General features: G+C 49.4%; 1 protein-coding gene across 1 annotated transcript; it reads right to left on the bottom strand.

Moving 5' to 3' along the window:
- Positions 1-6,680: 6,680 nt before the first annotated feature.
- Positions 6,681-12,060, bottom strand: Prnd (prion like protein doppel). Its single transcript, XM_028878612.2, has 3 exons — positions 11,785-12,060; positions 9,157-9,731; positions 6,681-8,397 (listed from the first exon to the last, which is right to left on the bottom strand). The coding sequence occupies exon 2, from the start codon at positions 9,718-9,720 to the stop codon at positions 9,184-9,186; it is 537 nt and encodes a 178-aa protein (XP_028734445.1). The 5' UTR covers positions 9,721-9,731; positions 11,785-12,060; the 3' UTR covers positions 6,681-8,397; positions 9,157-9,183.
- Positions 12,061-22,871: the final 10,811 nt, after the last annotated feature.

Raw genomic sequence — 22,871 nt, 5'->3', positions numbered from 1 at the left:
AGAGGTTGGTTAACCTGCTCACCAGACTTGGCATTGTGGAATCACCTATCCTTTGTCAAAATCCCTGAAATAGAAACATGGTAAGAACTGATAGACTGCCAGAAAGGTCAAGGGTCAGGTGGATCATTTCCTCAGAGATTAAAGTCTTTGCCATTTATTTGCACCTGTGACTCCAGCTCTCATCATTAGGTGATGAGACCTGTGTGATCTGAGGTTCTCTGGGCCCAGGCTCACAATGGGCTGTGGAAGGAAGGCCTCCTGGGAACTGTCCTCAATCAGCATTTGAAAGATGAGAGATGCTGGTGGGTGGACGACCCTGAGGCAGGTGTCCTTCACAGCCCAGAGGCCCCCAGCTGTGCACACTGTGAACTTGCAAGCACTTCCAGTACCGAAAGCCTTCCCTGAACTTCCCTGGTGTATTGGCCCACAGCATTCTTTCCAGGAATGGCATGGCAGGGGACCTACTGTGGGGGACCCCAGTACAGGGCAGCGAGCGGAGGGGAGAAAAGGGGAGACCTCTTTAGACCAGAATAAGCTTGTTTACCTTCTCACTTAGGACCCTACACTTTTATCTTGACACAGTGGCAGAACCCTCAGTTCTGAGGCAACTTCTTGCTTGCCTTTCTCGAGGGCTTCCAGAGAGGGTGAGCCACACTCGCTGTGTGGACGAAGAAGCTGAAGTTCAGAGTTGGCTGCCCTCGCAGCTCGGGCATGGAGGACTGGCCCAGTGTGTGCAAGAGCTTAGGTTCCTCCCCAGCACCACAAAACAAAGAGGTTACATAATTTAATCAAAGACCACCCATGTAAGAGCAGGAAGGTGGAAAAAATTTCAGCGTGTGTGCATCTGCAGAACCACTATGCCGATGAAAACGCAGAAATCTCTTCCTCAGGGATGTCGTTCATCTTTTTAAATAGCCATTTTGCTCCATTCTGCCCTGTGCTGCCATGGGTTGGTTTTGTCTGTTCTCGAACCCCGTGAAAACCAGAGTCATGCGATGTGTATTTTTTGAGTGTTGTCTCTGCTCAGTGATAAACTCTGAGATTTGTGCACATGGTTCTCATCAGTTGGAAGAGTTTCACTCTTTTCTGTCACTGAGTAGCTCTGTTGGAGTCACTATACGATGAGAATCCACTCCCTACTACTGGACATTTATGTTTTATTCAGGTTTCAGCTGTTGCAGAAGGCTGCTGTGAACAGTTCTCTTAGATACATGCTTAGGACTGGGATTGCTCAGACCTGTGGTGGTATTGTGTTCCCCAAAATATTGTGGACCCTAATAAACTTATCTGGGGTCAGAGACAGAACAGCTACAATATTAAACATGAGGATAGGCAGTGGTAGCACACGCCTTTAATCCTAGCATTAAAGAGGCAGAAATCCGTGTGTTCAAGGATACAGCCAAGCATGGTGACTCACGCCTTTAATCCCAGAAAGTGAGCCTTTAATCCCAGGGAGTGGTGGTAGAAAGAAGAAAGATATATAAGGCGTGAGGACCAGAAACTAGAAGCTTTTAGCTGGTTAAGCTTCAGGCTTTCGAGCAGCAGTTCAGCTGAGAGCCATTGGGATGAGGACACAGAAGCTTCCAGTCTGAGGAAACAAGACCAGCTGAGAAGTTGGCCAGGTGAGGTTAGCTGTGGCCTGTTCTGTTTCTCTGACCTTCCAGCATTCACCCCAATAACTGGCCTCAAGTTTGATTTTATTACTAAGAATCTTTAAGATTCCTGCTACACAGACCACATGTTTTAACTATTAGAAATTGCCAAGGAGGTTCTCAAGGTGGTTGGGAGTGAGTTTTTAAGGTGTTTCATTCTAATTCAGCCTCAGTCTCACCCCCCAAACATCATTCTGTAGGAAGGTCTTCCCTGACCTCCAGACGGTGGAAGCCTTTTATTTATTACCCCAAACCCCTGTACTTGTTAAAGGCCCTTACCACACATGGAACTAAAGATTCCGGGTCACTGCTCCAGTCTCACCAGCCATTGGCCTGCTGAAGATGCTCTGCAGTGGACCCCTCGCTGTGTGTCCGGGGCCAGGCCAGCTCATAGACAAAGCCCAGTCAGCCCTATTCCCAAGAGTTGGGTGGGGCCAGCGGTGGGCAGCTTGGCTGGGTTCATTTTGGTCTGTAAGGGAGGCTCGCTGTGTCCTGCTATCTGCTGTCTGGTCCATTTCTCAGCGTTCTCCAGTCCGTCTACGCTGGACATACACCAGCAGTGCTGGGTGTACAGAACGTGTTCTTCCTTTCTGGCCCTTCAGGCCCCCGGGCATGTTCTCTTCTGTAGGAGAACCTGTCCTCGTGGTCCCATTCTTTGCTCTTGTTGGACTGTGCCCAAGTCTTATCTCTGATGACTCAAGGGCCGGCTAAAAGCCCCCATCTTGAGCTCCCATGGTCCACATGTCAGACTCTTTAAGCCTCTGCTGTTTCTCCCTCCCTGTGGGACATGGGCTTAAGATCTTTGGGGATTTCCCTGCAGCAGCCCCTTTCAGCAAAGATGAGGTGGAAAACACAGGCCATCCCTGCTAGGTCTTGAATAGACACTCCCCGGACAGGCGTTCTGAAAATCCCTGTGCAGTGGGGGTGGGAGACCCTGAGATGCAAAAGCCTATTGGGGCTGCCTGGCTGGTGCACGAGGCCTGAGCGGGGGCCTGGAGCTGGAGGAACCCTGGGCTCTGGCATCCGCTTAGCAGGAGAAATAGACAATGGAGGAGCTAGACAGAAGCATGATCCCAGTGGAACCTCCCAAACTCAATGTGTTCCACATTCAGCTGCCTTGTCTCTGCTGTGTGCTGCAGCCAACGCCCACAGTGCCTGGAGTCATCTCCAGAAATACAAGCCTGGCCACAGCCTCCACTTTCCTAAGGCCATGCTTCTCCCACACCAACATCCTCGCCGAGTAAGGTGTCCACAGAGCAGCTGCTGAAGCCTTCAAGGCTTCCTAGAAAATCTTGGGCCCTGCTCCCCATGCCTCTCCTCTCCCCTCTGACACTGAGCTACACCTGAGGACGTTTGGGCTTAGCTAGAACTTTCTCAGGTCTCCATCAGGCCGGGAAGACAGGAAGCTGGTGGTAGAGAGTCACTCACAGTGACATCACAACAGCCTGGTTGGCCGTTGGGCATGTAAGATAAGTCCACAGTCACTGCTAAATTGTCCTCAACTCCAGCAGTGGCCTGTGCCACATCTCTTCTCTGCTCAGCTCTTCCTAGGCCCACCTAGTCCTGGGTCTCCAGCTGGCTGAGGGGGCAGCCTTTCATCCATCCAGTTGAGCTGCTGTGAGCTCTGACTTGGGAAGGCTATAGAAACTGTTTATGGAGATTAACTAATATGTGTAAGGTTATACGTTAAACTGACATTGGAAATTGTGTGGGAGCTGGTCAGACTGGCTCTCGAGCTTTACACATATTAGTTCCCTCACACTCTACATTTAGTATGTCAAGCTAGTGCCTCGAAGTTGGCCACGTCGCCATTTACACTGTAGAAAGTGACAAATAGTATATCTTCACCCCCCAAATGGTATACTAACACACCTCTGGTTATCCACGGGTACATATGTGGGGGTGGTGTCTCTGTCCTCCACTACTGTGGTCTAGTACATCACAGGAGCTCCAGATGTGGGCAGAATTTATGGATATGGATATGAAGACGAGGTGAGCTTGTGGAACCCCAGGGTGAGGCAAAAGTGGACATCGTCTGAAACACTGATCCTAAGTGAGGAGTTGTGCTGGGTACCCATCTGATCTAAGTAAAATCCATCTGCCAAGGCAGAGGGCCAATGGCCTTGAGATTTGGACATGGGGGCCCTCCAGAAAAATGATGGTAGTCAAAGCCTGCCCCGGTGGGGGCCCAACAGCTGGATTTCTGGGAGCATTTGTCTGCACCGGCCAGTCTCTTCTCAGCTAAGAGGATTGAAACTACAGACAACACCAAATTCAACCAGGGGTACTTCTTTGATTCTGCCCAGAAACCAAAGAAACTCAGAAAACATCACTAACGCAGAAGTGGGAGGTGGGAGAGGCCTCCAGGCTTTGGTCATCCTAAGTGGGCCAAAGGCTAAGGAAAATCCACTACCCCTTTGCCTTTTGTTCAAAGGAAGGCAGAGGGGAGAACATGGTTGTTGTTGTTGTTTAATTTTGATTTAGTTTTATTTTATGTGTATGGGTGTTTTGCCTGTGTGTATGTTTGGGAACAACGTGTGTGTGTGTGTGTGTGTGTGTGTGTGTGTGTGTGTGTGTGTGTGTGTGTGTGTGTGTGTGTGGTGGTACCTGTGGAGGCCAGAAGACAGCATTAGATCTGGGAGCTGGAGTCAGACAGTTGGGAGCCGCCATGTGGTTGCTGGGAATGGAACCCAGATCCTCTGGAGAACAGCCAATGCTCTTAACTGCTGTGACATCTCTTCAGACTCCAAAGATATATTTTGGCTTATTCAAGCTTCCTTGTTCCCTCCTCTTTTTTTTCCTTTCTCTTTCTCTCTCTTTTGTTCTTTGGGTTGAATCCAGGGCCTCATGGATGCTGGGCAAATGCTCTACCATTAAGTTACACCCCATTCCTTTTTGTTTTTGAGTGTGAGGTAGCACAGAATGAGAAAGAAAAAAAAAAAGAGCCAGCTAAAAATGTAGGAAGCTTAAATATAGGCTTGGAAATTCCAGACCCACACACTGATGCAGCCCTTCCCTATCTGTTCTCTGCTTTGGACTTGAGACCCTTCTCTGAGGTGCTGAACTGGACCGCAGGGGTTGTGTGCGTGGCTGGGGCTGACACCCTCCTCTGGTAAGTCCTAGTACTCACTTCATTTCTAATGAACATGAGTGGGGGAACTTCTTCCTTGGACACCCATGGGTGCGTTCTTCACTGCCCGTCACCATTCCCCAACACTGTCTTTCTCCTCCCTCCAGGGAGGCCAGCTGTGGTAATTAATACCTCCGGCCCTGACCTGCTTGTTTCCGGCTTCCTCTAGTTCCTGTCTGTCCCCCGATAATTTCCTTCCACAGCTTTCTGGTCGAGTCATCTGGAGTTAAAACAATCTACATTGTTTAAGAAGGCTACACTTCCACAAAAGGGTTGGCACCAAAATAGAATCTGGGAATCCCCTGGTGGTCGGTCCAGCAGAGACCAGTGCACAGGGAAGGTTTCTTGGGGAGGTGGTGATGATTGAGGACTGGGAGATGCCAACCAGGAAGGTCTTTACGGGTGAGGGGTGGTCAGCTCATGTGGCTTATCCTGGTCTGAAGCTTCTAACACAGTATCGGAGAAACCAATTCTTCCAGCCATCTCTGGGCTCAATGCTTGTTGTGTGATAGCTTTGGGGCTTTGGGGTCCACAGGGTGGGATCTTGAGCATTCTTGGTGCCTATTTCTGCTCAGAGGGGACACTTCCACTGAGCCTCCAAGCCTAAGTAATGATTCCTACTTGCTAAGGGACCAGCTGAGTGTGTTTCCTTGGGGCCTTCTTTGGACAGTTTAGGATGGGCTTAGAGATGTCTCGAAGCACAGTAGCTTACCCCCACTGTTCCAGGAAGTCCTGATTTACTCCATTGACAGGGTCCCGAATTCCCAGTGGTAGGCTGGTCTGATCCTTTGCCTTCTACAAGAAATGTGGGTGCCCAGTTGAAGTGGATCTCTGCCCTGTGCTTGGCTGACTCATAGCCTCGGGGCAGGAAGGACAAGCATGTGGCTGCTGCCTGGCTAGGCTTGCCAACAGGTTCACTGTCCAAAAGACCCGTGTCTAAGCTTCTGGTGGCAACTGGTCACAATGGCACATCAGTGGAGATCTTGATTGTTCTGGCAAGTGTGTTCTGTTACAAGGCTGTCTGCTTTTGGGCATCACATGAGGCCTTCTGTTAGTGTTTCAGAACAGACCCTGCTAGTATGGGAATACTCAGGCACCTTAGGGCACCCTTGTCTAGCTTTACACAGTAATGGAGGAAAAATACTGGGTAGAGGTGTGGGTGTGTCCGTACTGCAAGTGAAGCAGCCCTTGAGGTTCCCGATACAATGTGCCACCACCTAAGCCAGTTACTGAGAGTTTGGGGCAGGGAGGATCATGACCACTGCCAGTGGCACATCTCACGAAGCCCAGAGGGGGAGATTCTGCAGGCTGGCAGCTGCCTCCTGGGCTGTGTCAGGTACAGGGGCTTGAGAGGGATGCTGATTGGTTTTTTTGCCTAAGCTGAGAGGGGAGGGTGGCTACTGTGGCCGAGCTCCATCCTGTTCTATTGAGCCTTGCACTCTGGAGCATCCTCACTGGGATGCAGGACTGGCATGGGCAACTTTTCTGAGTCTGTCCAAAGGGCAGGGTCAAACTGAACCCCGGGAGTCCCCTCTTGCCCACAGACACTGCTCTTTGAGTGGAAGGCCCACAGTCTCACTGCCAAATTTTGAGGTTTCTCTTCCTCGTGTTTTGAGCCAAGGACCAGTGGTTTTGTGCTGTCTGAATGGTCCTCCAGGTCCTCAGGAAGCTTTCGTGTGTCCTCTGCTGAGGACAGCGGATACAGAAACAGTGTTGGAAGGAGCATCAGCTTCACACACTGCAAAGGGATCATTCTCAGGCTGTGACAGAGGGCATGACCAGCTGTGTTCCCACACAACAGAGGATGCAAGTAAAGTTTGAGTTATAGACCTGCTTTGTTGCAGGGGTTTTGTGGGAGTGAATCTTTTCTAGAGAAATAAACCACCAGGCACCGTGGCTCTCTCTATAAGGGTGTTTATTGTTTGCCAGATAAGAACAATCTGGAGTTCTATCAAGAAGGAAATTATTATGTCAGTCCCAGCACATCTGTGCTGTGGAATATTTCGCAGTCATCTAGAAGGACATGTTAACTAGTTAGATAGTGATCCAGAGAGTTTAATGGCATTCTATTAAGTCAGGAAGGCAAACTTCAGAGAAACACGTATTATACACTTGATCACAGTGTTTTAAAGGTTGTAATGGAGCAAAATAAAAATCCTTGTCTTTATATTTAAATACATACAGTAAAGGGGTGCAGGTCTCAAACCAGGGTAGAAGGAGGGAGATGGGGCTGGAGAAACAAGAAAACAAAAGTCATTAAAAAATGGACAGAAAGCATTAAATGAAGTTAAGTAAAGCTTTAAGGTATCCAGCGCTCTGTATTAGGATTGCAAATTTCTACGTTTGCATTTGCAAGTGAGTGAATGAGAGGGGAGTCAGGAGAAATGGGAAGGCGTTGACATAATTGGATGTGAAAGTGTGGCCACTTTTCACTCTGCTCCAGCTTGCCTAAGCACCAACACGACACACACACACACACACATGCTAACTTGGTAACGCTCAGAAGGGATAAGAAAGCAATGGCTGGTGAAATTGTTCATGTTATCAAGTCACTACTAGAATAATGTAGAAGTGCCATTTGGGGCCCTATTCTTAATGGTCAGCCAGTAAACTCTTGGCCAAGTCAAAGCCAGACTCGAATATCCTCATTCTGATCTGTAAGAGCAAGGATGTCTCAGCTAAACATTTAACAGGCAAACTTTGCAGTCAAATCCCACATGAACATTCATTTGCTGTCACAGTTAGGTTCGCTGGGTGTGACAAGCAGTGGTATGAGAGAACACAGTAATCATGGTGCATGGACTATGTCCAGTCTGAACATTTTCACATCAGAATGAAGTTGGTAGCCAACTGCTTTGTGCGCCCACCCTAGTAATTAAGCCTTGAGCCGGGAGCTGAAACACCAACGTCACCATCTAAGAACCATCTTTCTTTACTACCTGCTCTTTAAAATGGCATGCAAAGAAGAGACTGTGGTCCGGGGCTTCTCCTTGCTCTCTGGTTTAGGAGTAGCAGACGTCTGGAGTCGAGGAGTCTGGGGTTGGCGCCAGAGTGCAGCGGCAGGCTGGTTTCTCTGCGCTGTCTGACCAGTGGCCAAAGGTCCCGTGGTAGGCTGTGTGTCCTTGGGCTGCCCGCCTCAAGGCCCTTTACCGTGTGAAGCCTCGCAGAGATGTCCTTGAGAAGAACTGAAGCAGTGGGAACTCAGCACATGAGGTACTGTTATCAGCTCTCATGTCCCGAAATGCTGCAGATGAATCCTTTGACAATAACGTTCCCACTAAGCCCCCACAGATGCGCCTTTCAAAAGAGAATACACCCTCAGCAACTCCTGGGGCCCCCCAAAAGGGGAGGAGGGCCTGTGGAAGGATCTTCAAAGGTTAGATTTTTTAAAAATTTAAATAATAGTCATATATATATATATTGCAGAGAGCTCTGTATAAAGGGAGCATGTTTGAAGATGCTCACAAGATACCCAAGAACACACACACAGGACCAGGGGACATCAGAGGTAAACAAGAATCTGGGCTTGGTCGCATGTCTGTAGTCCCAGCATTCAGGAGGCAGAGGCCAGAAGATCCTGAGTTTGACGCCAACTTGGGCTACATAGATTCCCATCTAGAAAAACAAAACAAAGAAAGAAAAAAAAAAGAAAGATGCAAATGTGTCATTTACCAGGGGTTTCTTAACCCTGCAGGTCATTGCAGGCAGGGACCAGAGCAGCCAGCACCAATCCTTGTGGAGTAGTATCTAGCCCTACAAATGCATCCCACCCTGAAGTTGCTCTCTGGGGGTGAGTGGCAAATTCCCCTGCAATCTGACTTCTGACCCTTCGTCTAGGGTAGTGTCTACTTCAGTTTAACCTCTTGGTGATATTTCAGTCTCACTGTCAGGTGTCAAGTGCATAGCTGTTGCCCAGGGATCCCCACTTATTTCAGGGTGGGACTTCCTCTCCACACACAGGCCTGGACTGGGACCTGAATCCTGAAGGGATCATGAGGCAGCTCCAGGCTACACAGAGCAGAAAACCTGAGGGGAGACAGGGCAGGGGAACCCCAGCTCTGCTGCATCCTGTCTGTACTGGAGGATGACTTCAGCAATGTAAACCCCAGTTTCCTGGCTACGACCACGAGCTGGGGAATCAGATGCAGTGCACGGCACAGTTTCTGTGTTCTTTCGCTGGTTTATCACCTAGTGTAAAAGTGGGAGCAAGCTGGGTCCCACAAGGGTGGGGCATGGGGACAGTGAAACACCTTATTAAACACATGTGGGGAGGGGAGTACTTGGGAGGGACTTTTGAAGTGCCAGGAATCATCACACATTGGGGCTGGAGAGAGGGACTGGGGTACCTCGGCCCACCTTTGCCCATTGGCTTACCTCTGTGGCTGCCAGCCTCGTTGCTGTTTATTTTACAAAGAACCAAATGAAACCCAGCAGGCAGACCATCGCTGGCTGGTCCACAGTGACCCGCAGTGCCGCTCCCCTCTCCAGCCAGAAATCGCAGCGCTTGGTGGAGCAGATCTCTTTGATCAGCCGCCAGAGGATTCGCTGGTGGAGCTTGCTATCCTGCTTCTCCCGGGAGAACTCAGCCTGGTTGGCCGCCTGGGTGGCGTTGATGCAGCTGGTCACCAGCATCTCCTTGGTCACGTTGGCGTCAGAGCAGCCTTCATAGTAGATCCCATCTGGGAACTGCCAGTAGTTGGCCGCGTAGTACCTGTTGCCCTCTGCTCCGAAGTCGATGTCCAACTTCCGCCCTTGCTTGATGAAGGCTCCCGGGCGGTTCTCAGCCACGCGGGCTTCGGTTATCTGGCCGCTGCTGGGCAGAGCCTTCCGGTTCCACTTGAACCTGTGCTTTATGCCCCTCGCCTTGACTGTGGAGAAGTGGCTGACAAGCAGCATGCAGAAGATGGCCAGCCCCCATGTGCCCAGGCGGTTCGTCATGGTGTGAGAATCTGCAAGGGAAAGGCTGGGCCGTCACCCTCCCCACAGGCCTCAGTCTCCCACCCTCCAAGAGGTGACAGATTTTAGAGGAAGCCTCAGCTCATAATGACATCTCATGCACAGGCTGCCCAGGGTCACCTTTGCTAGCAGCTTTCTGTTTTGCCCAGGGATTTCTCCACTTGGTCTGATCTTTGCTGTTTGGGGCAGATGAGAAGATTAGAAAGCTGTTGACCATGCATAGGAAAACAGATGCACAATGAAGGCAGCTTTTCCTTGTGTTGCCCAGGTCTTTCAAGGCAACGACCCCTGGGAGGTAAGAGTTGGAACCAAAGGGCCTGATCAGGGCTGTCTTTTCAGTATCCTTACTTTGTGTTGTCCCGAGGTGGCACTGTTCCATTATGGTCCCCTTTCTACTCTAAGACATGGCTGCTGATTCTAAAGAGATCAGTGAGAGGAGGATGGACATGCAGCCAGGGGCCCCCGCCTCCTCCATCACCATCAAAATGTGCTGTTGGCAACCTCTCCAATCTCACCCAGGGGACAATGTGCCCTCTGCTCATCCTAATAGCTTCTAGTCACACACTTATTAAGTGTTAGCCACTACGTCAAGCCCTTCTGTGATATCTAACTTTCACAAGGAGAAAGCACTTTATCCAGTTTTGATAAGAAGTTGCTCTGGGATTCAGAGAGATATCAAGTAATTTGCCCAGAGCTGCACTGGAGTAGGTGGCCAGTTTGAATTCAGCGTTGCTTCTGAGAGCAGACACCACTAACTGCCCCACTGCCTGTGAGGAAGTCAGGGGCAGGTGCTGCTGATGGTCTGTGTTGCTGGGGACACGATGGCCCCTAAAGCAAACAGAAATCAGGGCTGGTGAGGGATTTCAAGAGATATTAGAGCAGGGGTTCTCAATCTGTGGGTCCAGACCCCCTTGGGGGGTCACATTTCAGATAAACTGTGTCTCACTTATTTACATTACATTTCACAACAGTAGCAACATTACAGTTGTGAAGTAGCAACAAAAAATTTGTATGGTTGGGGGTCACCACAACACGAGGAACTGTATTAAAGGGTCCCAGCGTTAAGCAGGTTGAGAACCACTGCATTAGAGGAAAGGGATGTTAGTTAGCAAGACTTGGGTGACTGCCAAGATTATCCCAGGGTCCAAAGAGCTGCTGATCTCGGGGACTTTCCCTCATCCCTGTCATCTCCAGCTGTGTCAGCTGTGACTTCTTGCTCCTGAAGTTAGTTACTGTGGAAATCCACCCTGAAGGCCAGCACCAGAGTACTCCAGCACCAAGCTGTTTGTCTATCTTGACCAGGGACATAGATTCCTACAGCACAATGGGGCGGGACTATCACCTAGATGAAGATTGACTGCGGGTCCCTGGAGCGCCACAGCAAGCATCCCCCTGCCCCCCCCCCCTCTCTGCAGCATCCCTAGACAGGCCCGATGCTCCTGTTAGGCTGTGTAACTCTGGGGGTAACACTGATGCTTATTTTACAAACAAAAACAAAAGAAGACCCAAGCTCATCCCAGCCTACGAGCATATCCTGTCACTTCTGGGGGACGCAGAGGGGCTTCACTGCCCCATCCCCATGGGCACTGCCGGGCTCAGCCCTTGGTTGGCTAAAGTACCCAGCCTCTAGCACCTCCCACCCCAATCACAACGAACTCAAACCATCTTTTCCCCAAAGAGGACCAAGTATGAAGTAAATATTTATTGATCTTCCGATAGGGGTTGCACCCCCATGTTATCAGACCACATCGTGGTAGGAGAAATCTTTAAGAGTAATATCATGGAAGAATTCTAAGAGTGAGTCAAATATTTTTAAAAAAATGCAAGCACAGATGTCTTGAGAAAGGACTTAGCTTTCACAGATAAGGGCTTAAAAGCAAATTTCCCGCCAGTTAGCCCTGAAGTAGCGTTTCCCAGTAGCATCATAACTTAGGAATGCAGGGGCGCAGCTAGGCATGCGGTGCTCATAGCTTCCCTGCCTGGGATCCCGAGGCAGGAAGGGAAGTCACAAGCCACCGCTCGGTCTGGGAAAACCCTGCCACCTACCTCAGTTCTCTGCTACTGTGACCTCTGGAGCCTGGAGACCGGCACTGCTCCCGAACACTTTCTCCAGGCCACCACTCAGCTATATAGGCGCTGCTGGGGGGGAGGGGGCCTCTCTGCCGCCCTCCAAACAGGGCAGCCCTTCCCTCCGCGGCAGGACCAATCAAGGGCTCCCGGGTCACTCCTCCATCCTGGAAGACTCGAGCTTCTCGTTACTCTTCACTGATGAGACCACGTGAAGATCTGGAAGTTAAGAAGGACCTGAGAACAATACTCAGAACTACAGCTTGGGCGTCTTCCTTTGCCCGCATTCAAGGCGACTTAAGGAAGCCTTGCTGGACACATCTGTTGTCCTGCCCCTTAAGACAAGCCTCCAGTGGCCGCGGGGGGGGGGGGTCCTCTTTCAAGCAGCCTCTAGGGGAAGAAGCAATTAAGAAGGACTGGCATTTGCCTGCATTCTCATGCCTGTAGCTGGAGTCCATCAAGGTGGAAGTGTTGCTAGGTTTCTCCTGGTTAGATGGACAAGCAGGACTGAGTGAGCAGGGAGACAGACTTGAGGACTTCGCAGGACTTTGGGCTGTTTGGGGTCCCTAGGGATACTTAAGGGTCAAGGTTCGCCCCAAGGCCAATAGATTCCAGACCTGTGAGAACTGGGGAGGTAGAGCTAGATGGAGCCGAAAGCAACCGTGCACAGATGATGACTGAAAGTCTATTTCCTGGGGGCCTTTACTACCTGAGAGGCTCAGGCACAGGGAGGGGTTAAATCATGCCTCCAGCCCACGGCGGGAGGCTCACAGGTAGCGGTGACTGTCCCAAGGCCTTAAACACTGGGACTTTCTGGAGTGCTCACTACAGAAAAGCAAAATTGACAGTGAGTTCTGTAGGTAAGGATAGGTAAGGTTGCCTGTGAACAGTGCAGTCTTCAGTGTGATCCCACTGCTGTTCACTGTGCTGCAGTTCTGGGCGCCTTCGCCAACTAAATTAAGCTGTCTTCCCTGTAATAACCAGCAGATGGCGCCAGAAGAGCGTGCAAAGAGTTCTGCCTGGCGGTGACCTTAGGCTGTCGCAGCAGAACGACTGTAGCTGGATTGAGGATTTCCAGCTGCGCCACCCCACCCCACCCCTTACCTTTGTTTGACTTTAAAAAATTGTTTCATTTCTTCTTTTAAAAAATGTTTGCGTTTCTTTGTAGACTTACCAACTCTGTGCACGTGAACACACACGACACAAACACACACACACACACACACACACACACACACACACACACACATACCCGCAGTAGTCCTTGTGTAGATTATTTGCAAAATACAGAGAAGCAAAAAACAAACAGGCGGGTGGTGGTGGTGGTGGTGCAGGCCTTTAATCCCAGCGCTCGGGAGGCAGAGGCAGGCGGATCTCTGTGAGTTTGAGGACAGCCTGGGTTACAGGGTGAGATCCAGGACAGGCTTGAAAGATACACAGAGAAACCCTGTCTCGAAAAACCAACAAAGAAAAAGCAAACAAACAAAAAAACCCACTTCTAATATTTTACTACCCGAAGACATCTATCACTGAAAACTTGTTGGTTATATACATACGTAAGGACATAATTAGGGTTTGCTGCAGAAGGACCCAGAATCTTCTAGTCTTACCGAAACTCTGTACTAGCTGGGTCACAGGCTCGCACAGCTCCAAGGCCACTTAGCCTGGCAGCAATGGAGCCTGGGGCCTCACCCCTCCACACAGTCTGTGTACTGCCCCCGCCGCCGCTGCCCACCCCCTCGGCTCTCCATTTCTTTTCTGAGCAGGGCTTTGGCAGAGTAGGAGGCAACGTCCAAATGAAGAGACTGCAGATTCCTCTTGATAGTGAACAAAGGGCTGTTCTCAAAGACACCCAGAAGTGTGGAGGACAGAACATGCTGGAGAAGAAGGAGGACTCTGGAAGCAGCCAACAAGACAGGGAAAGTGTGCGAGGCAGCTGTGAGCCGCACAGCCAGCCCTGCCTCACAGACGGCCGTCCAGCTCTAAAGTGTGGGAAACAAGTGAGCAAGAGGGAGGCTTCTTTCCCGGAGCAGAGAGACCAGGGCCTCAGGTCTCCTCACCCTGACAGTGATGGGCAGGCTACCAGGGTGCAATGGGCCACCCCTGGGGTGTGGGTGTTCGGGACCCCGGGGGCTATGGCACATGTCTTGTCATTACACAAATACCAGACATTTAAGTGTGTTGAAAAGAAGTGACAGAGAAGAGGGGAAACTCCAGTGTGCCCAATGGGTCTTCATTCGATAAATTCCTCATTTTGATTAGATCTTGGATTAGTTGAGAACACTTAGCAAATACAGTGACCATCAAGGCACAACCTGTGATGTCAAATAAACTCTGCTCCAAAAGGTTTCTGTGTGAGAAGATCATTCCCGCATACGTGCAAGGAATGGGTTAGCCAAGCTCCATCACTAATGCAGCCAGGAAGGAAGGGAGGGAGGGAGGGAAGGAGAGAGGGACGGAGGAGGGAGGGAGGAAGGAAGGAAAGAAGGAAGGAAGGAAGGGAAAGAGAGAGGGGGAGGGAGGGAGGGAGGGAGGGAGAGAGGGAAGGAGAGAGAGAGAGATCCTAGTCTCCAAGATGAGGGGGGACTTTAAGAGATCATGAAGGAAGAGTCCCAATGTGTGAAGTTAGTGCCCTTGTAGAGAGGCTGAGAAGCCCCTCATTGCTTCCGCCAAGGGAAACAAGCAAGAGACGGTTGACTACGAACCAGGGAGCAGGCACTTACCTGCTGTCACCTTCACTGAGAACTTTTTTGTTGTGCTTAATTTCGATGGTCAAATTGATTGGCTTGAGAAACACTCAAGGGGTTGGTGAAGTCACCTCTGGGGTGTCTGAGAGTGTTTCCGATGCTGCTCAGATCCCGAGGGCTCTGACCTACTGACTGGATTCAGCCTTTGGTGGACTCACGTTATAGCCGGAGGTGGGATGATACAAGGCAGGCCTGGTTGGAAGAAGAGTCCTGGAGAGCTTCACCTTGCCTTGGCCACTTCCTGCTTGGCCCCCTTCTCTCTTCCTGTCTCTTCCTGTGAGGTGAGGATGGAGCCGTGGTACAGTGAATCCTCCAAATGTCGCATCCCTGCCCGGGAAGAGAGAGGGAAGCTGGTGAAGACCTGGGAACTGATCAAAACTTACAAGTCTCAGAAAGCTGAAACCTAAAGGAGCCACCAGCACCCCCCAGGAGATGCGACTGGTAGGGGACACATTACCTGCCACCAGCTTTCACGTGCAGGATCAGGAACAGCTGCCCCAGCTGTCACCTGTGTCTGGATGGTTCAGGTGATCAGCCGCTTTCAGCCAGTCAGTGTGTCTTATCATATTCCTTAGTAGTCAGTAAACTCAGGGTGCACTGAGTGGGCTTGAGTGGAGCTGTTCTTGAGTCTGTCATCAGTGACTCTCTTTGTGAACAGACATTCATTGTGCCTCCTTGGGAAGAGCCACACAACACAATTGGCACATGAACAGGGACGACAGAACCAAAGACGAGTAGAGAAGCGCCTTCAAGAAGCTAAGAAGGGGTCGGAGCATGCCTAAACCCCAGATTTTCTCATCCAGAGAGTGGCGGGGGGCTGCCCCTGCCTTGCCCGCAGACCCCAGCAGACAGGCTTCCCTGGTGAGTGCTGATGTGCCCCGATGCACATAACAACTGATAAGTTCATGTGTCTCCAGGCTACAGGGACTGGTTGCCAGGTCAAATAAGAAGTCCTTATGAGCACTGGATTTATATGGGTTGGACTTCCTATATGACCTCATAAAGTTCCTTCTGGCTCCTGTTACCCCTGAGTATGCAGATGAAGCACCCTCGATGTTCTTGCCCCAGTGACATACACCACATGAATCCTACCGCCATTCTTCCTAGGGTGTAAATGTCCCTGCCCCCCTCCAGTCTCCCGGATGTTCTTACTGGCAGTCCTTTGGGATCCCCTTTGGTCCCACCCATGCTAGACCTCCCTGGGTCGAGCTAGTGCTCATTAGTCTGACCATGCCAGACAGATGAAGCCGGGCTCGGATGAAGCGGGGCTCAAGCCAGGCAGCCCTGTATTGGGAAGGAGTAGCTGCATGGCCCTGCATCATTGGGGAGGGGTGGCTGCATGGCCCCTGCACTGGGGAGGGATGGTTGCATGGCCCCTGCACTGGGGTGGAACAGCTGCACGGTCCTGCTTTGTGTGCTGACATACGCAGCCAAGGCCAGTCTGTATGAGATGGAGCACCAAGAAGCAGGCAGTCCCCCAAGGCTCTTTGCCCATGTGGTATGAGATAATGCACCTCCTTGAGATGGCGGTAGTCGAATGCTCCTTGAGATGAGTGATAGGACATGCAACCAATTCTAAGCTGTCAGAGAATGGATGCCTTTGCGGGGAGTCTTAGTGACTTAGCTACCATGTGACTATGGGGATTCCCCTCAAACCTCCGGGGAACCAGAGAATATATTGTAACCCCTATAGTATCACATATGGGACTGAAAGCAGACTGTGGCATCAGGTACATGGTTTGTGTTGTGGGTAATGAGACATGTAAACAAGTCTGAGCTGTTTTCCCAGAAAGAACCGCCTGTGTAAGGGGGGAAGGTTTACAATGGGGAAAAGATGGACGTGCCTACACACTCACCTCCAATTTGTCAAGGAAAGTAGAAGTGGAGAGATGGAGACGCTGACTTCCTGTTTCTTATAGCGAGCAGGGCGCAACAAGAGAATACAAATTAGATCTATGCTAAAGAGCCCTTCCTGGGGTCCAAAACTTGGAGCCTGGGGGGAAGAGTTGATAACAAGGAGGAAAAGAACAAGGTGAAGACAATAAAAGATACCCTTTGTGAGTGACCTTTTATACAAAGGAAGGGAATATCCATGGTTCAGCATGTAGGTGGAACCTTAATAATGACCCTGTACCAAACAGTGTGTAATCAGGGAATGCTCAGTGTCTGAGCTGCTTGGACTGGAAGGGCTTTTAAACAAGTTCTGAAAGCATCACAGCCTGGTCTGTGAGGCCAAGGGATGTGGGGCCCTGAGCTGGGCTGAGCTCTGCTGATACTGTCAAAAGGGAGGAGACAGCCAGCAGCCAGCCTCGCTGTAGCAGCAGGAGCAAGGAACGAGAAGTCAGGTGGCTCATGCAAGGTGGCTGATGTGGAGAGCTAGAAAGGGTGCTGGCTTCCGTCCATGCTGCCGTACCCAAGATTGTCCTTTAGACAAAACAGCTGACAGACATGATGAGCTCGTGCTATATTGGACATTTGCTAGCAGTGTTTTCTTGGTATCCCCTTAGCTGCCCAAGATCATTGGAATGGATGACAGTGGGCCCTTAGAGATCTCGTCCATCCTCCGTAAGAAGATTACACTATATAATTAGAAATGTTTTATGTCTTACAGATTTTTTTTTCTTTTGATTTTTGAGCTAAGGTCTCATCATGTAGCTTTGGCTGGCCTGGAACTCACTGTGTAGGCCAGGTTGGCCTGCCTCCTGAGTGCTGGCATTAAAGGCATGCCACCACAACTGGCAGTCTTACAGATTTTGAAAAGCATCTGAAAGGACAGTAAAAAAAAAAAAAAAAAAAAAAAGAAGCTGAAGAGTTTAAATGAAGACACGTGTGAGTGGGAAGGGAGATTCTTAGGAGCTGTTGGCCAGGGAGGCCCTCAAGCTCTCATAAATTATAAAAGCTGTTGCCACTGCGGTTGGCTGCATGCCAGAACTAGATGGTAAGCACCTATTGCTAAAGGCATTGTACACTTTGGATTCAGGATATGGGAAAATCAAGATGGGGGTGGACTGAAAGTTCCCTCCATGCTGGCTGGCTTTGATAGCGCCAGAAAGTCCCATGTGGGTTGCTGGGAGAGAACTGTCACCAACTGTCCTCCTTCGCTATGTAGACTTTAGGTCTACAATGACCACACGCCAAGCAAGATTGCTCATTGGTACAACAGCTGTTAGGGTGTGACCAACTGCTTTCCAGTTGGATTTTAAGGCCCAGCCCACAAGAAGGGTCATACAGCTGCCTTAGTCAGCCACACTCCTGTAGGCAACCCCATTTCCCACACTCCTCTAACAGCCTCTGAAAATTCACTGGTCACTAAGTAGACTTGAGTGGAATACTTTCTTTAGTCTGTCATTGTGGCCTTTTGGGGGTGAATAGCTATTTGTTCACACCTCCTTAGGAAAAATCACACAACAGTGGTCAATAAAGACATCATGGATGGCATCCTCTCAAACTATGAGGAAAATAAACCCTCCTCCCTCCTCTGTGCCAGGTGTTTGGTCATGGTGACGATAAAGTGACTAACACATTCCACCCACAAAGACTCTGGTACTTCGTCTTAGAAGCACTGTGATATGCAGCCAGGAGTACTAAAGGCTGCTACTCATCTCATGTAGGAAGGAGCAGGTGCTTGGGAGGTAGACTTTGGTTCTAGGGAAAAGAGTGGAGACTTAGAAAGCAGGACCAGAGTGGGCATTGTGTTTAAGGCGACCTCTGGGCTGTCCAGACATGAATGGACCAAGAAAGGGTGGAGACTCCTAGCTGAGAGTTGGAAGATTAGAGGAGGGGCAGACAATACCATGCTCCTCCATCAGTTTAGAATTCCTTGTCCTGTGTTTCTCATTGTCTCTGAGAATTTTTTTTTTTATTTTTTATTTTTTTTATTTTTCGAGACAGCATTTCTCTGTGTAGCTTTGCGCCTTTCCTGGAACTCACTTGGTAGCCCAGGCTGGCCTCGAACTCACAGAGATCCGCCTGGCTCTGCCTCCCGAGTGCTGGGATTAAAGGCGTGCGCCACCGCCGCCCGGCGTCTCTGAGAATTTTGAAAGCATGATTAAGCGAGACTGGCCTTGAACTTGAGATTCTCTTGACTCAGACCTCTCAAGTGATGGGCTGACAACTTGATCTGTAGTTTGTGTTGAATAAAACGAGGACATGACTGTCCCCAGGTATGGTTGAGGAGAAGGTTTTTATTGTAGATACGAGGGAGAGAACAGCCAGAGACATCTGGAAGACTGAACATGGCCAGCAGGATAGACTGGGCCATGGTGGGCAGGGAGAGGGAGCCAGAGAGGAAGAAAAGAGAGGGAGTCAAGTGAGTGGACCAGGAAAGGGAGAAGAACCAAGAGAATGAGAACAAAGAGCCCAAGGGAACTTGTGGCAAAAACGGCTGGGTTATATAGGAAAGAGAAGCTGGGGGAAGCGAAGTCAGGGGCTGGAGAGGTTTAGGGCTGGGGCAGGGTGAGAAGTGCCGAAGGAACCAGGACTCTGTAACAGGTACTCGTGATGCTGAGGGAGTCTCATGGCCACCATCATCATCCTGGGTGGTCTTTACTCTCTGGAAGGTCTTCAGGTGCTGGCCATGAGTTCTGCCTACAGCCACTCCTGTTATCACTTTAGAGGAGGGCATTTGCTTTGCTCCCTCCTGGGAAGAACCCTCTGCCTTACACAGACACTGCTGTGCCTTCTGGGCATCTCTGGGAGGCCACAGTTGACAATGACAGTTCCCATATCCATGCAGAAGTGTCACAAGTTCTATCTTCAGGACTGCCACAATGAAGGCTTATCAAACGCTGTTGGGCACATACATTTGGGAGGGCAGAGTTCCATGTACACCCTTCCCCTGAAATAGTAAAAAGCATTGTAAGTTTGCAATGGCTGCTTTGAATGCACAGGCATGTGTTAACATGTTCATTGTTGACCTACCAGAATCACTAATGAAGTATTTCGGGCTGGAAAAGCAACTGGCAAAGAATAAGAGGGGTGGGTGCCAGAGATTGGATCTGTGATAACCCTTGGTCTCAAATCAAAGCTCTCTATGCTGGTTAGCTTTGGTGGAGAAAGCAATTACCAAGCTGCAGAGCTGGACAGAAAAATGCCAAGGCTGTCACTGCTTGGGACTAAATCTGGCAAGAAATAGAAATTAGGGACTCAATATTTCAAGTGCTCTTACTAAAGTATAGCATACAAAAAAGTGCACACACACAAATACAAAATTTAGTCTTTTTTTTTTTTTTAACAAACTGTATCCCTCTAAGTATGCAGAATATTATTCCTAGCACTCAGGTCCTCAATGGTACCTAATGTCTTGACTTCTAATGTCAGGCTAGACTCTCCTGTCTTTTGTATGGAATATAGATGAAATCACATGGCAGGCTCTTCTTTATGGCTGGCTTCTTTTGCTCCACATCATGTGTGTGAGATTCACCAACATTGTCATCTTAGAGACATGAACTTTGGATTCTCATTGCTGGTATTTGGTTATATACACAGACCACAATCTACTTGTCTGTTCCTCTTTTGTGAATGAATCTACTGCTAATGAAAATTCTTCTGTAAGGTCTCTTGGTAAACAGAGTTTCCATTTCTGTTGGGCAAATACTCAGGAGTGGAATTCTGGCCACTGGTGTGGCACCTGGTGTACCCTTATGGCGACACCCACTTCCAACATGGACGGCCTCAATGTAAAGGATTGTCTAAATCCTCATTTCACTCTAACTGCCGCATGAGAAGATGTCAGATTTTGCATCTGGATATGAACCACCAGTCAGTGGAAGTGACAAGCAGATGTGAGGGTACACATGGGGAGGAACACCAGAATGAAAGTCACTGCAGGAAAGGCCACATTATCCCAGACACAACTCAAGACGGGGTGACACATTCCTGAGAGATTCAGCAAGGTCCAGAGGAGAGGGACAGGTGAGGATGAGTGAGGAGGATTGCAATGTGGGCTTCTGAGAAGCTGAGCCCCAAGGGAAGCCTCCTCTTGCAATACCTGGCATTCACATAGCCCAGGCTTGCCAAACATCTTAAGTGTGATAAGGGTACGCCTTCGCTCACCTGCATAATTTCCTTGTGAGGTAGGGAAGCAACATCTGGACAGAATGAGAAGTCGGGAGGGGGAAAACACCAAGTTTCCACCAGGTGGAAGGAAGGTGAGGAGATAGTCGCTACGAGGGTCACTAAGAATGAGTAGAGGAGGTGGTGTTGGACTTGTGAGGTGCCTGAAGCAACCTCCACAGTCCCAGAACTCACAACATTCATGCCTTCATGGTCCAGAGCTTGACCTCAGAAAAAACATTAGCTGGACTATGAATGAAATTTGGTCCATGCACGTTCAAGGACCTGTTTCTACTTTCTTCATGACCCTGCTTTCAGCTGTGAAGCCTCCAAGGGGTCATTATTCGGTTTAGTAAGCTGGTATATGGAGAAAGGGTCTTCAGACTGGATTGTGAGAAAAGACCAGTGCTTGTGGTCTTCCCTTTCATTGATTTCTCTGGTCCCTGAGTCCACAGTGGGCCAGGGGAGATGCCACACAGCAGAGAGGGCCTGGAGGCTTAGGCATCTTCCAAGTGGGTTTCCTTCTACATTGAAGCTGGGGCCTTGGAAGGTGAGCTTTATTATGAAGCTGAATGGATGGCTCCAGCATGTAAGGACACATCCCTTGCCTGAGTGGTGTTGGTGAACAGGGTGGTAGGTATGACCACAGGGTGGGCTTTGTATTGTGAAGGCAGAGACCTTGCCAGCTTTCCACAGCTCCCACTGAATTACAGCCAACACTCACTGCTTCATGTTAACTCGTAATTAGTCCAGCTTTATGCCAGGACTGTTTGCCACATTATCTGTGTGGGAGGAACACTATCTGGCTTAGAGTTTTTGCATCTTCACAGACATCAGCCAAACTAAATTAATTTGGTTGAACATGAAACTTTTCACTTGGTGCCAGACATCGTGGTGCAGGGATTGAGCTATATACAGAATGGAAATGTTTACGTTTATCCTTCAGTGGGCACAAGCAGGTGGCACCCTTGGCAATCCTAAAGTGAATGCTGAGCAGTGACCTCTATCTGTGCAAGGGCACAGAGTATACCAGGTAGCAGTATCTTTGGTAGAGACCTGGGAGAGAGCCCAGAAAGCCCACACAGTTCTGAGAATGTCTTAGGACTTGCACAAAATGACAGGCACACTACTCAGATGCTTACAAAGAGATAGTGTCAACTGAATCATGTCCTCACAGAACATATAGGTTGAGATTCTAACTCCTAGGACCTCAGAATGTGACTGTATTTGGAGACTGGGTTCGTAAAGGAGAGATTAAGTAGTTAGGATGAGGTCATATGTATGAGCCATAATCCAAACACAGCCCAAGTCCTTATAAGGAGAGACGACTATGACACAGACATACACAGAGGGAAGTCTTCTGCAGGGAGAAGGTGACCTCTGTACCAGATTCCTGAGCACCACTGTAAACTAATGACAAAGGGTTTCCATAGTAACCTTCTGGGAGAGCTTATACTTGGGGCAAGTGACAGATGGTTGTTCCTGGATGTCAGCTTTTTACATTGGAGACCATAGTGAGGACCTGATAAGGCCATACCTGACAAGAGCAAGGCACAGAGACTAGACAGGACCCTTGAAGGCAGTGGGCCTGGATTATATGTGCTCTGAGGGGATTGGAAGTAATAATTGCTAATGTCCCCTCTACAGGAGCAATGTCTGTTCACTGTAAAAACAAAACAAAACAAGCAAACAAACAAACAAAAAAAAAAAAAAAAACAGAGCTCTCCTGAGAAACAGAGATTCACTATGAGGAACTGGGTCATATAATGATGGAGGCTTAGAAGTCCCGTGATCTGTTCTCTGCTAGCTGAAGAAATAGAAATCACCCTCTAGCAGTAACTGAAAGATTGGTATCAGATCAGGACACCCCAAGACCAGGTTCTCAGCACAAAGGAGATTTATCTGTCCTAGAGGGACAGAGGGCAGAGAGTAAGAGACAAAGACATGAGATAAGGATGAGGGAGGGAGGGAAGGGAACAGGGGGAGGCAGGGGTATATGTCCTGGAGGACAAAGGACTGCCTCTGGCTAGAGAGGAGACAGATGTGGCTCATAGAAAAATGGCAATTTATAAAGGCAAAGGGGGAAACCCCCTGTTAGGATGAGGTGTTTAATTTTAATTGCACATGTTAATTAGGTGAGCCAAAGGGGGCTTTTGATTGCTGGACTTCAATACTTTGAAAGCTGGACCTTGGTAGTCAGCCTCGGGAGGAGGAAGTGGCCAATAAGGGAATAGACACTGATGGCTAGCTTTAGGAATGTGATCT

Source organism: Peromyscus leucopus, chromosome 4, assembly GCF_004664715.2.
Source record: "Peromyscus leucopus breed LL Stock chromosome 4, UCI_PerLeu_2.1, whole genome shotgun sequence".
In the NCBI taxonomy this organism is placed as follows: Eukaryota; Metazoa; Chordata; class Mammalia; order Rodentia; family Cricetidae; genus Peromyscus; species Peromyscus leucopus.
This window is presented reverse-complemented; position numbering and strand designations above follow the sequence as displayed.